Source organism: Neolamprologus brichardi, chromosome 14 (assembly GCF_056152115.1).
Source record: "Neolamprologus brichardi isolate AB-2024 chromosome 14, ASM5615211v1, whole genome shotgun sequence".
Lineage (NCBI taxonomy): Eukaryota > Metazoa > Chordata > Actinopteri > Cichliformes > Cichlidae > Neolamprologus > Neolamprologus brichardi.
In genome coordinates, this window is record NC_142117.1 from 17,946,504 (window position 1) to 17,960,608 (window position 14,105).

Sequence of the window (14,105 nt, forward strand, 5' to 3'; positions counted from 1 at the left end):
TGAATAATAACTAATAATTAAATGCAGAGAAGTGATGCTTGGTTTTGGTTGTTTGTGGTTTTGTAATTTGTGCCTTTATAGTTTAGTTATAGATAACTTCATGTTCCTTCAGCCTTGTCTCTCTTTTGGTCTTTTTTTGTGTGTCAAGTTGATCTTGTGTGCACATTCAGTTGTGTCTCTCTTCCCGTTTTCTTTTGGCAAGTGTTGTTCCTTCCATCTCATTTGTTTAGTTGTCTCCAGTTTGGTTTCCCACCAGTTCCCGCTCCCCTCATTACCTTGTATTTATATTGTCTGTGCATTCTGTGTGTTTGTGGAGTCCTGTATCCTAACTAATCTCTGATTTTTATGTCTTCTGTTTTTGTAATTATTTTCTTAGATTCTGGACTTTGTTTATATTTTGATCTATCAGTATTAAAGCTTGCCTTAGTGTTATTGGTGCTGCTCCCCAAGTACAAACTACAAATGAATCGACTTCTCACACAGCCTTAAACATGACAGGCATACAAATCTAGTTGTAGCAAAAATAAAAGGAAGTGCAATAAAATATTTTTTATTCTTTGCAAATTTGCATTTCTTGAATATCAATATGAAAAGAAATTATTGGTGCTTCAGATTTTGCCTTTGAAAATACAGTAGAACAAGCTCTGTATCAAGTCATCAACAGATAATTTTGACCAGCAAAACATTTGTAATCACACAGGGCTAAAGCAGAGGAAAGCACAGCAGGCCTAACAGCAAGAAAAAAAAGCCTGTGGGCATTTTCTGTCCAGTCCCACTGGTTTCTGTACTCTTGTTTTGTAGCTGCCTCTTCTGACCATTTGTTAGATGGCAGCGTTTCATGTTTCCAGCTTTGTCCCAAACCAGCATCTTTGCCTGTGTAGAGCAACAGCTGGATGTGTAGCTCACAAACAGTGGCTGAGATACATCCAGTGACCATGCTGAAATATTCAAAGGGGGGCCTCCTGTCTCTAATCTGGCCTTGTGGTTGTGTTGCTCTTGGTGGTGGTGGTAGTCTCCATTTGTTGATTTATCCCTCTGTGTCTGTTGCAGCTCAAGGCCAGGCTCTCCAAGGCTGTCCTCTGAGGTTGGGGTACTGTGAAACAAAATCAGAATACCTTCACCTTCCTGTAGCTGCAGAGCATCAAGGCCAGAGTGTCCGATATCTGATACAGACAGAGACACACTCCAGCTAGTCGCGTTGCAAATTGCAGAACAGTTAGATTGGACTCGTGCTGCAGAGCAGGATGGTGGGGACGTGTCTGAATCCTGTAGGCAAGAAAAAATCATCATATACACAATAAACCAAAAAGCAAGTTTTCGGCAGAATATCCTGCAGTTTCTCTTATTGCTCACCTGAGGGACCACAGTCAAGTAGGCTACTGCATAATTTGAGTCAGCAGAATGAAGATCATTTACAGTCAGCGTAAGGGTGACTGTCACCCCTGCCTGCGCTGTGGCTGGAGTCTGCAGGTACACCTGGTCACGAAAAGACCTTTGTTCTGCTACAAGAAAGCTGAAGGGCAAAAACATGAATTGTGAAATCATTTAACTTATACTTACAATACTGTGCCAGAGTTTTGAACCAGCCATCTTTTAATTTATATTTTTTTTAAAATGCAAAATAGATGCAAGGTTTTATCTCCTTTCTTTTAGTAGTCTTCAGGAATAGGTCTCCAGGCTTCTTAAAAGACATTCAAAGGTCCTCTTTGAATGCCGGCTGCCTTTTGTTCCACCCTCTGTCAAGATGATCCCACACTGCTTCAATAATGTTGAGGTCCAGGCTCTGGGGAGGCCAATCCATGAATAATAGTGTTCTACTTTGTGTTTTTTTTTTTTATCCAGGTATGCTTTTAATGCACTGGCAGTGTGTTTGGGATCATTGTCATGAAAAATTAAGCCACTGCCAATCAGGCCCAAAATGGAATCATACGTTTCTGTGTTCTTAATTGCATCAATTTTAACAAGATTCCCAACACCAATGGGTGAAATGCAGGCCAAACCATGACTGTAGATACTGACTGTTGTCATTCCATAAGACCTGTTACCCCAGATTTTCAGTTCATAATTTGGCATATCTAAGCTACACATCTTTATCTGCTATGGATAGTTAAGTGGGCATGCCACTTCTTCTTTTGTCCTCAACTGGTCTAATTTCCTCACACTTTTTAATGACACACTACTCAGCTAATAGTTCTTTTGAATAATCTTGTTGGTACATTTTTGTTACTGTTTCACAGTGTTATATTTGAAATTTTCATCAAAAAGAAATGGGAACAAATGATGTGTTTTAATAACAAAGTGCATAAAGTTAAAATTTAACATTGGTTCTTTTCCCCATCTAAAGCACAAGTGCACACTGCAATAGGTGCACACCCTTAATATATCCACTAGAAAAAAAGAAAATTAGAAAGCCAATCTGACATGAAGAGCTGAATTGAGGGGTGACTCAAGACTTTTGTACATAACTGTATAATTTAAAAATAATTTTGTGTTACTAAGTTTAAATAGTTTTCAAAGGTGAGAGAATGCCAGCGAAGGTGACAAAAGAAGCGGGATGGCAAGTTCTTTGAAGTTTGCTTTGCACCTGTGCAAGATGTATTTTCATTTTGATCTACCTGTGGGGCCCTGTCATATGAAGATATCCACAGTCATCATCGGCTGTCAAACTGAAGTTCCGTGCTGCACCGTGGTTTTGGATCTCAAAGTTCACCACAGCACTCTGACCAGGCACGAGGTCAGGAAGAGAAAGCACCTGAATAATGTGTGAAACAGACTGTGTCAAAAGTGCATGGACCACTGGTCAAAGAAAGGTCATCACCTGACACCTCTACATAGATACTGTAGGTAATCAATAACTTATAATTGTGCCATCTGGCCCTGCAGAATTTAAAGAAGCAAGACAATAGAGTTTTACAGAGAAAACTGTAAATCCAGAAAGTATTCACAGTGTTATACTTGTTCTACAGTTTGCCATGTTTTTTCATCTCAGAATTCGACACAAAATATCCCATACTGACATTTTGGGGTTGTTTTCATTTTTCTCATTCTTCTTTGCAGAACCTTTCAACCTCCATTAGGATGCATGGGAAGCATCAATGCACAGCCATTTTTAAATCTCTCTAGACATGTTCAATCCGGTTCTAATCTGGTCTCTGGCTGGGACACTCCAGGATTTAACAAAGGAGTGGTCTTAGAGAGTCTTTATATGGTCTTCATATGGCCAACAGCAAGAAGCTACCACCAGCATGCTTCACTGTAGGGATGGTATCGGTCAGGTAATATGCAGTGATGAGAAAAGTTAGAGGAATGGCTCCTGTCTGGTCATGTTACCATACAGGCTTGATTGGTGGATTGCTTCAGAAATGGTTGTCCTTCTAGAACGTCCTCATCTCTCCACAGAGCAATGCTGAAGCTCTGTCAGAGTAACTGTTGGGTTTTGATCACTCCCCTGACTAAGGCCCTTGTACCCTAATCACTCTGGTTGGGCAGGCAGACAGCTCTAGGAAGAGGCCTGGTTGTTCAAAACTGCTACCATTTACGGATGATGGAGCACACTGTGCTCACTGGAAACTTCAATGCTGTAGAGGTTTTTCTGTAACCTTTTCCCAGATCTGTGCCTCAGAGGTCTTGGACTTCATGGCTTGGTTTGTGCTCTGACATACAGTCTCAACTATGAGACCATATGTGTATGTATATATATATATATAAGAAAAATTGAAAAATAGATGTACATAACAGAGTAACGGAGATGAACTATAGTAAACTTGGAGTAGAAAGCAGCCTCTGTCCTCTTCAGCATTATTGCTAATGATTACCTGTATCTGAATGTGAGTGGGCTCCACCATCTCTGTGGAAACCCTCTCCAGTTTGTTTCCTCTGCTGTCCTCGCCTGAAAGTCTAATGCAGAAGGGAACTCTGGGAAAAGGGTCCACCAAGCCCACCAGCTCCTCCAAGGAATAGATAGAGGAAGAGGAGGAGTTGAGCTTCACCTGCTGAAGACTTTCTCCTTCAGCCCCCAGCAGTGTTGCGTGACTAAAAGATGCCTCTTCATCTGAACCCAGGCCTGTAACAGCCACCACTAGAAAGGCAGGAACACCTGAAAATTAGAAAGATATATTCTTAAACATATTGTTTACTTACAAATCCTCATTATTGTGTAAATTTATCAAAATCCCTCACCTGCTGTAGGATTACCATCAACTCTGGCCAGACCCGGGTGAGTCTCATTGGTTATAATTGCAAAATAATACAGGAAGTTTACACCGCTGTCACCTGGTGGTGTAGATCAAAAGACAAATCAATTTAAAAAAATGTTTAAAAAAAAATCTCATACCACAGTAAAGCTGCATTTGAATTGAAAATGAATATCTGCCAGGTGATCTGCTTGATGTACTCGATATTATTTCTTTTACCTATAACATTGAACGTAAGATGCCCATCGCTCTTGGCTTGCAGTTTCCACTGGCCAGGTTGTAAAGGAGGAAACAGGTTGACACGGTACAGTCCCTGAAATTGCTGTAGCACTGCTAGGGGACCTTCTTCATTCAACAGTGACTGACTCTGGTCTGAGAAGAGAAGCATAAACAGCTGAGCTTATTTTACCCTCAAATTACAAAGAAAAAAAAGTTAAAGAATGATCTTTGCAAGATAACACTTTAAAGTATGTGTGATAAGTCTAGGGCGTAATTCCCCTGTAACTAAACTGAATTTCAGTGTAGTGTAAATACCTTTCAATATTTACATGTAAATATAATTATATTGCTATTTAAAAGAAAATATGCTGAAATTCAATTTAATTACAGGGAAATTGCACCCTGTACATGATATTTCAAGCAATTCCAAAGTACAGTTCAAATTGCAGTGTCGTGATGGAAAAAAAAGCTAACCCTGACTTCATAGCTGATGTTAATATGATGTGAGAATTACCTGATGGACTGGTAAGGATACACTCCGTCATAGTGCCAGAGACATGTAGGGTGACATTTTTTACCGAGCTGTCAACTCTAAATGTATGAACGGACATCAGGTCTTTGTGACTTTCCACATGGAGGAGGGTCACCTGAGGTAGGAGAAGAAAAATAAGTTGTGATAGGTAATGAAGGTAATGAAGAGCAGTGTTGGGAAGGTTACTTTTAAAATGTATTCCATTACAGAATACAGAATACATGCCCCAAAATGTATTCTGTAACGTATTCCGTTACGTTACTCAATGAGAGTAACGTATTCTGAATACTTTGGATTACTTAATATATTATCATGCTGTTTAAAACTACATGAATGTACTATTGCTGTGATTTATTACTGTTACTGAAGGTCCGTGGCTCCGAACCATAGTAAAGGGGCTAATACCTTGGGTTCTGTGTCGGGCTCAAAGCCGAAAAAAAGCTTTACTTTGTTGTCTGGGTCAACTTTGCTTGCGAGAGACAAAGAGAGGCGTTGAACGGCTGCTCCAAAGGAACTTATTGTTTTTGGAGGAAAACACGAACACAGTGTACAGCCGAGTCTTAATAGCTTACTTACAACTGGGCTCGTCAGGCACTCTTCTTGGCTGCAGTGGTTATTATTATATTTACATGTTTCCAGCTCCCGTTTTTGCTCGATGACAGCTCGTACTTTTCCTTTTTCTCCCTCCCTCGCTCACAGACACATAACGTGTATGGCAGTCCATTCTTCCTGCAGCACGGACTACACTGCCTATGATGCTACATTCTTTAGAGCTATACCTGTAGCATTCTGCCTATTAGCTTAGCACAACAACAACAAAAAGGCGCTCTCTCACCCAGGAAACAGGCAGAGAGAGAGCGTCACCCTGTAACCATGGCAACCGTAATGCTGCCGCCTGGAACAAACAGAACGTAGCTGTCAAACAAAACCCAAACAGTCCTGACCCGCGACAATATGAAACAGGAAAGTACCGCCATAATCCATTTATTTCAACAAAGTAACTGTATTCTAAATACCACGTTTTTTAACGGTAATTGTAACGGAATACAGTTACTCATATTTTGTACTTGAAATACGTAACGGCGGTACATGTATTCCTTACTCCCCAACACTGATGAAGAGTAATTATAAGTGATATCATTATGAAATTAAAGATATAAAAGAGAAATTAGTCGGCTTGCTGGAAAAGAAACTAATAAAAAAAATTAGAAATACACTTTGTGATATAACTTTTTATAAAATCTGACACATTTCTGCTCAGCAAAAAGTTGCAGCTAAGATGGACTACTTGATTAAAAAAGATTTACATGTGCTAACTGTCATGTAGAAAATGAAATTATATTGTTTTTTCTATGCTTTATAAGCAGCAGTTGCCATGTTTGTCTGTGAAAATTAGAGGATTAGGTCAATGAAAAATTTCATATTTAATTGAAATTTTCTAATATTAAATGGTCGATGAATTATGAAGGTGGGAAATTAAGACTGCTAGAATGAGGGAAGTTAACACCTACTGTGAGCTAATGTACTACTTCAGTTCCTTAAATAACTTGTTAAATTTGTTTGGAGTGAATTTCCAGTAAATAATCTTATTTTGGCACCTTGTCAGCTGCTGTGTTGTCCTCCACTATTGTGGAGACCCTGTGTATGTCAGAGTTGGTGGTGAATATTGTTAGTCCTCCTGACAGGGAGGACAGTGAAGAGTAGAGATTAAAACGATCAGGGGATAAAGGTTCTCTTCTCCTCTTCCTCCTCATTAACCTGCCTCGGCTCTCTTTGGTGTAGTTGGGATCTTCAGTAAGGAGAAAAGTCACCTGTAGGGAAAATCAGCATGAGCTGTAAGTACACTGACATACATGTAGCTTTACTGCAGTCCCCCTGTCCAAAGTAATTTCACAGTGAGCAAGAGAAGGCAAACAAGGGGGTTCTTTCAGTCTTTCAATCTGGCTGCATGTTATTTTTGCTCCTTATTAGTATAACTGCTGGATGAATTATTTTCTTTGTTAACAAAACTGTCCTTTGGTTAAAAGGTCTCATGATACAATAGCACCACTGTGTGGCCAGTGACAAAAACCACAATTCCATTAAACTTTTCATTTTCAACTAGTGTAGCTGCTGCCACCTGCCGGCCACATGAGGCAGGTAATCTCCACCAGCTTTCAGCAGGCACAGTTTCTCCAGAAAATTCTTATTTCCTTTAAAACCCATCTAAAAATGTAATTCACGCAGTGCTTTCTTTATAAATATACATACAAACAGAAGCTGCATAATCAGCAATCACATCAGATGAAGGCTTTTATTTTAAATTTTTGAAAATCTGAGAACAGGTTATTAAACAGCAGGTCTCGATTGGTGTTTGTCTTCTCTGTCAACCTTAAAGAAGCTCTGATTTTTGCTAAACACAATTCTATGTGACAGATGAAAAAAAAAAAGACTTCCCTTCAAAGGTGCATATACCTTGCTCTGTTTCTCGAGGGAGAGGGCCTTCACCACACCGAATAAATGGGCGTCTTTAGGGGAAGCGTCAGTGAACACGAAGATCTCAGACAGAGGTGGACTGTGAGTGAGTGCCAGCTAATAACAAGAAGAGAGCAAGTTAGTGGTGACATGTCCAATCTATACAACTGTATACACGCAAACATGCACTCACACCCACAACATCACTTATTCTCTCTGAGTGTTTAGCGTCTAAATGTACCTGAATTGCAGAGAGGCACATCTCTGGTTCATCTCCGCCTCCAAGAGCCATCAGCCCCTCCATGTGCTGCATGAACTGGCCTGGATCATCAGTCTCATATACCGGTCCTACTCCTGCACAGTACAGTAAATATAAATGCTTACAGACTGTGATGAGGAACAGCTTGTTTGCAGTCTTTATAGACCCTTATTGTCTATTTAAAAAATATTAACAGCACCATAAGACTGAATCTTTAAGCTATCAAGAGGCTCTGTCTATAAGTTATTATATTAATATATTATTTCTCATTTCATTGGTTTCATTGAAGTCACAGAAGTTAATACAGTCATTCTTTGAACTGAGGGAAACAGATGGCACAAATCTAGAAGCTCACTGTTGATAGAACATACAGTAGGCATGAAACATATATAATCAGAACTATACCCTCTACAGAAGCATATAAAGGTATGTATATAATGGGAAACACAATCACACATTAACAGGGGGCAAAAGCCTCTACAGGTTTATCTGTTTTGACCTGCAGGCGCTTTTTACCACCAGCTATCACCTGGATCGTGGAAGGGGACGAGCACAAAGGTGCCGAGTTGCCCTGGGCTGTTGGCTCGGCTCTGTATGATGGATTGAGCCCGAAGACGAGCAGCGTGGATCTCCTCAAACATGCTGCCTGTGGTGTCCATGACAAAAACCAGTGCAGGAACTTGCTTCACACTAAAGAGTCTTCAAAGAGAGTTCAGCAGCAATTAAAGACAGTCATTTCATGCAGCACAGGCATCACCTGAATCATGTAACAAGTCTACAGTTCAGGGAGCTTTAACAGTGGTTTAAACTTACCTGAGAAAGTTTCTGTGACCCACAGAGTCTCTGAGGTCTCTCAGCACAGTCAGGGTGGCCTCAGTAGCCAAGGTGGCAGCTTTGAGATGGAGGTAATGATGAGGGGAGAAGAGAGGTGAGGTGCTGTCCTTGTTGATTCCCCCTTTGGCGGCCAAGAAGCGGCTGCTGTCTAGAATACCTCCATGACTGCATTTGCCTAGAAAAAAAAAAACATCTTTACAGCTTTGTAGATGAAAACGTAGTTGAAAAAGTCTTTAAAATATTCTAAAAACCAAATGTGTTTATTTATTGTGTTTTCGTAACACTTTGCCTGCAGGTGGCCGGGGTTTACCCTGAGGTTTTGGAGGAAATGTACTGAAATATCCAGTGGTGAGCAGCTGAGAGTTTCCCTGTGTGGTTTTCAGTCTTGGCAGAAGGTTGTTTCGACAGGTGGTGCTGAAGCACTCCAAACAGGTAGGTGTGTCTTCTGAAAGCAGAAATAATGAAGGCTTTAGTTTTTACATTTAAACTTTTTTTTTGTAATGTAATAATGAATATATTAGATTGACATAAGTACAGCCAGGTTTCCAAAACATTGGGAGTCTGTGTTAAATGCATGACCAATAGAAATGATAGCTGATTTCCACTGAACCATTTAGAGCCACATTTGAAAGAATGTTGAACATTAGTTTGGCTGGTCAAGTTAATTAGTAAAGATGGGGAGTGCTTTACGAGACTTGGTGGGTCAATAGTTAAAGGACGTGGATAATTATATGTGTATGTGTATATGTGTGTATATACATATACACACTGAGTGACACATTGAGTTTTGAAAAAAAACAACACATTATATAACTATTATATTCTTTTAAATGAAACATTATGCACCCTGCCTTCCTGGGTGCTCCAGCTACTACTTTATTTTTTACATCACTTCCATTTTCCTGCTAAACTAAACACTGACATAATTGTTCTGATCGAATCGTTTTCTTTATTTTGTTGAGTCAGTCAGCCTCTGTTCTGCCTAGTTTAAATCTCAGCACTCAGTCATTTTGCCTTTCAGATTCTCATTCATGAAACCCACTTCCTTTTCATCTCTGCCTCCCTCTTGTCACTAATAGCCCCACCCAGGCCTCCGTCTTCATCTTCACTCTCATTGTCCTAATTTCTATCATTGCTGGGACTCCATTCTGCTACAAGTCTGATTACAAAATAACATATTAATCGAACTGTTAAATAATAACTGAATGATCTCTACTTGATGAAATAAATACTATACAGTAGCATATTAAAACAGATTAGACCACAATAGAATGACATCTGAAGAAGCAGCAAAATCAGTAGAAGGAAAACTGTGGAAGAGCTGTAACTTTAACACGTGAAGCTATGCAGTATGATAAAATGATGCAAAATGAAAAAATTCTGTAAAGCTGGTACCTCAGTAACTAGTCTTTTCAAGAAGACCTTTACAATAATGTGTAGATACAACTAATTTTGTTTTTTGTGATTAAATGGGACTATAATGTCACATTCATGAATCACCTTTAGCTACAGGCACGGCAGGCTCCTCTGGCTGAAGCAGATGGAGGTAAATAGAACGCTGGCCCATCTCCACCCAGTTACTGTGGCTGTAGAAGTCCTGACATAGCAGATGTTCAAAACAAAAACATAGCCAAAACATTTCACTTCATGAAATATCTCTAAGGTTAAGCTAACCCTCCCCCTATTATTAAAATTCAGTTCTGTGTGGCAGATTACCTGCAGTGAATGAAATAGCTGACCCAGGCTATGACGCGCACTTTGGTACTCTTTGGCCCGCACTGAGAGCACAATGTGGGTCCAGAACCGTCGTAACATGACCGTGGCACTTTCAATATGCTCTGAATCAAAGTGGTAAACTGGGTCAGACCTTGTGGAGCTCCGGAAGTCCATGGCTGCATTGGATTTCACCACTTCTCCCACAGCTCTCCAAAATCCACGTCCCAGTCTGATCTGCAATTGTTAGACCAGGACTTTTATCATTATTTGAAATAAATTCAAATTCAAATATCACCATAGGGAGAAAGAGCGATTCAGTTAAATTTGCATACTTACTTAAAGTGGTAATTCAAACACTTTATGAACCACTGATGCTGCCTTACTCAGTAAATCTCCTGACTGCAAACATGACCTCACCTCCTCTTTATCATGGTTTCCATGGTGTTTTTTTAGTCCCCTCAGAGTCTCCAGGGTTACATTTAGAATGGCCCGCTCTGTAATGTACTGGTGAGTGTGTGAGTCCCAGGACAGAGTCAGCACTCTAGACCAAAAGTCAGGGAGGAAACCATCGCACGGTGAAGCCAGGAGAAGAAGGTAAGGGAGGGTAAACAGGTGCACCTGCCTCCCCCAGATGCCTCTGTGCTGTGACATTGTGCTCTGAGCAGGTCACGTCCTACCTGCATGAAATAAAAACTAAATGTCATTTGCTTGATATCAGTCTTGCTAAGACTCATTATTTTGTCTTTTAATTGAAAGGATTTGAACTGACCTGACTTCTATTGTTCAGTAAAGTTTTGTGCTAATTTGATCAAGCTGTGCCACTCAACCATGCGTACTATTCTGTCATCACCCGGTCCTTACCACCACCCCCGACAGCTCCTCTCAGATTTTTCTCAGCCTTGCCTGTACAGAGCCTCCTATTGTTCTTTTTCATCTTAATTCAGATACATTCTTTGGGATTGTTCTCACAGTCTGTGCTTTCACGAGGAGAGAGTGCAACAAAGCACAAGGCCTATAAAAACAACCTGTTCCTTTTACTATGTCACAGTCCCAATTAAAACTCTCCAGGATTGATTCAAAGACAGTCATTCACTTTAACATTTCACAAAGCAAAAACTTTGGTAGTGTTGGGCAGTTTAAGCAATCATTTGCCATTTACCAACACAACTAATCTATTTTTAACACTTTAGCCTAATACGTTAACTGACTCCAGTGCAAAAATGAGCACTAGATGAGCATGAATTATGAGTTATTTTATGCCATAATGGTTATTTTTATTAGCTTCCAAATTAGCAGACAAATGCAAATATTTCTTTAGAGCTGTAGTCAGACCCAAAGAACTTAAAAAACAGTCTCACCTCAGTTCATCCTGTATGTCTAGCTCTGTAGATCTGTTTGATCACGTAGCACCGCATCAAGAGTATCAAGAAACGCCACAACACATGCTTGTCAGTGGTTAAGCAAATCACAACATTTCCATCTTTGAAACAAAATAGCAAAGTCTTCACATTTGTGCGTCCTTGAGCTCTTGTCTCTTATTTGCTCCTCATGGATATAGAAACCCTCCCACCCCCCACAAAAAAAAACCAGGACTTGAATGTTAGAGGCACTTTCTTCAGATGAGAGTTTAGGTGATACTGCACAGTCTTGGGTGTGCCTCTTAGCTTTAGGGGTGCACTGTGGGGCAAAAGATATCTCGTCATAGCTCCCCATTGCCCCTCCTTATCTCCCCATTAAAGCACGGTGCATTGATTCACCACAATAGGGCTGAATATATTACCAGTCAGGGTGTTCAACTAAGGCCTACCCCAACCCCCTCTTTGCAATGTATCACACTCTGTGTTCCTCACAAAACCAAAAAAAGCACTTTGCAAAGGCGTTGCAAAGAGGGGAATCAGTTGCTAGACAACTCCAAAGAGGGTGTTGACCTTGCAGGACTGAAATGTGGTTAAGGTTATAAAGAATACAGGATGTCTCTGCTGTGTGTTTTTGTTGTTGTTTTCTTATGCTGTTTTGTTTTCCCTTTTTTTGAATTTTAATTATTAAAATTAATTATTACAATTGAAAGTGAAAAACAAGATTCAATGGTTGTTTTGTTGCTGTGTCTCACTCTCCTGCCCTGACAAACCAAAACACACCCAAGAGGAAATTCTAATGTGTTATAGAAAGTGATCAGTGGGAGACTTTGCTATGGAGCTGCAGTTCTAATGAAGGACAAGTGCATTGTACATGGTTCCATGCAGGCACTCATAGCAAGAAAGAGGTTAAACAATTCTGCTAACTTTTGCAATTTACCAGAAGAGTGCTGAGGTTGTTGAGGGTAAGGTTACTGTTTCCTGTTTACCTGCAGTAACGTAAGCTAGTTCACCACATTGACATTTCTGTCTGTCACCTAAACCAAGTAAGTGTTACAAAAGCTTCTTTCTGTACTGAACAGTACAGTTTGTGTCTTATTATTTTTATAATTCATGTAACTGGAGAGTCCTCTTCACAGACAAAGTTTAATATTGGAGTTCTACAGGGTTCAGTACCAGGACCAGTTCTGTTTACATTATACATGCTTCCTTAGGCAGTATCATCAGAAGGCATAGCATACATTTTCATTGCATTGCCAACTTTATCTATCCATTAAGCCAGATTACACACACCAATTAGTTAAACTGCAGGAATGTCTTAAAGACATTTTTCAAATGACCTTGGCCTCTAGTAACACTGTGAGGAATCTTGGAGTTATTCTTCACAAGGATATGTCCTTCAATGCACATATTAAACAAATGTCTAGGACTGCTTTCTTCCATTTGCGCATTATATCCCAAATTAGAAACATCTTGTCTCAGAACTAGTTCATGCTAGTTCTAGTTTATGTATTACTTCTAAGCTAGACTACTGTAATTCATTATCGTCAGGATGTCCTAAAAACTCCCTGAAAAGCCTTCGGTTAATCCAAAATGCTGCAGCAAGAGTACTGACAGGGACTAGAAAGAGAGAGCATATTTCTCCTATACTGACTTCCCTTCATTGGCTCCCTGTTAAATGCAGAATTCAAAATCCTGCTCCTCACATACAAGGTCTTGAATAATCAGGCCTCATCTTGTCTTAATGACCTTATAGTATCATATCACCCGATTAGAGCACTTTGCTCTCAGACCGCGGCTTACTTGTGGTTCCCAAAGTATTTGAAAGCAGAATAGGAGGCAAAGTCTTCTGTGGAACCAGGTTCCAGTTTGGATTCAGGAGATAGACATTATTTAGTCAAATTTGTGAAAAATCAAAGACTTTCAGAATTGTTCTGAATCCTTCTTTAGCTTAATTCTAATTGTTTTACTTGTATGTATCTTTTTTTGGCAGCAATTGAAAAATAAACCCAGTGCTTTGGATGAAATGAGCTCCATTCCTTTAATTATTGACTTTGCATGTTTTCTGTTCATAGCGTTGTGCAAACTATGTAACACATTTATGAACACTCTCATCTAAATTTAAGAACTGACTACTTAAAGAAAAAGTTCATATCTCTAACCTAAAGTTAGAGATATGAACTTTACTCTTAGGTCTTGGTATGCTGATTTCAAGAAAATGAACGATAGCTGTCTACTTTTTTTCAATAATACTTACATATATTACAACAAACTTGCAATGTCAGCATAGATTTAATATCTACAGCATCTACCTATACACTCCACTTCAGTGCACTTCAGAACTTCTTTCAGTAACTACGACCTGTGCTATTGATATGGCTTAAGCCAATCACCTTGGACTTGTGAATGGTTGTATTCACAAGATACAAGTGAACAAAACAAAATAAATTCTATCGTAGAAACTGAGATCCCTACCTCTGAGCATAAAAAGAAGGTTTCTGGAGAGCTTAAACTCCTACATCCTGAGAGATTTGCCTGGGGTG

General features: G+C 39.7%; 1 protein-coding gene across 3 annotated transcripts; it reads right to left on the reverse strand.

The window, feature by feature from the left end:
• Positions 1–534: 534 nt before the first annotated feature.
• Positions 535–11,832, reverse strand: LOC102792621 (von Willebrand factor A domain-containing protein 7). 3 transcript variants are annotated; one of them, XM_087850925.1, is made up of 18 exons: positions 11,566–11,832; positions 10,625–10,884; positions 10,208–10,441; positions 9,992–10,088; positions 8,802–8,936; positions 8,471–8,666; positions 8,187–8,356; positions 7,640–7,752; positions 7,399–7,515; positions 6,707–6,755; positions 6,543–6,622; positions 4,927–5,059; positions 4,413–4,565; positions 4,180–4,272; positions 3,816–4,096; positions 2,616–2,752; positions 1,354–1,513; positions 535–1,266 (listed from the first exon to the last, which is right to left on the reverse strand). In XM_087850925.1, the coding sequence occupies exons 2-18, from the start codon at positions 10,856–10,858 to the stop codon at positions 703–705; spliced, it is 2,946 nt and encodes a 981-aa protein (XP_087707051.1). In that variant the 5' UTR covers positions 10,859–10,884; positions 11,566–11,832; the 3' UTR covers positions 535–702. The 3 variants fall into 3 exon arrangements, with proteins under 3 accessions (XP_087707051.1, XP_087707050.1, XP_087707052.1); XM_087850924.1 differs by having other exon boundaries at positions 6,543–6,755; XM_087850926.1 differs by lacking the exon at positions 11,566–11,832 and having other exon boundaries at positions 6,543–6,755; positions 10,544–10,683.
• Between the last annotated feature and the right edge of the window lie 2,273 nt (positions 11,833–14,105).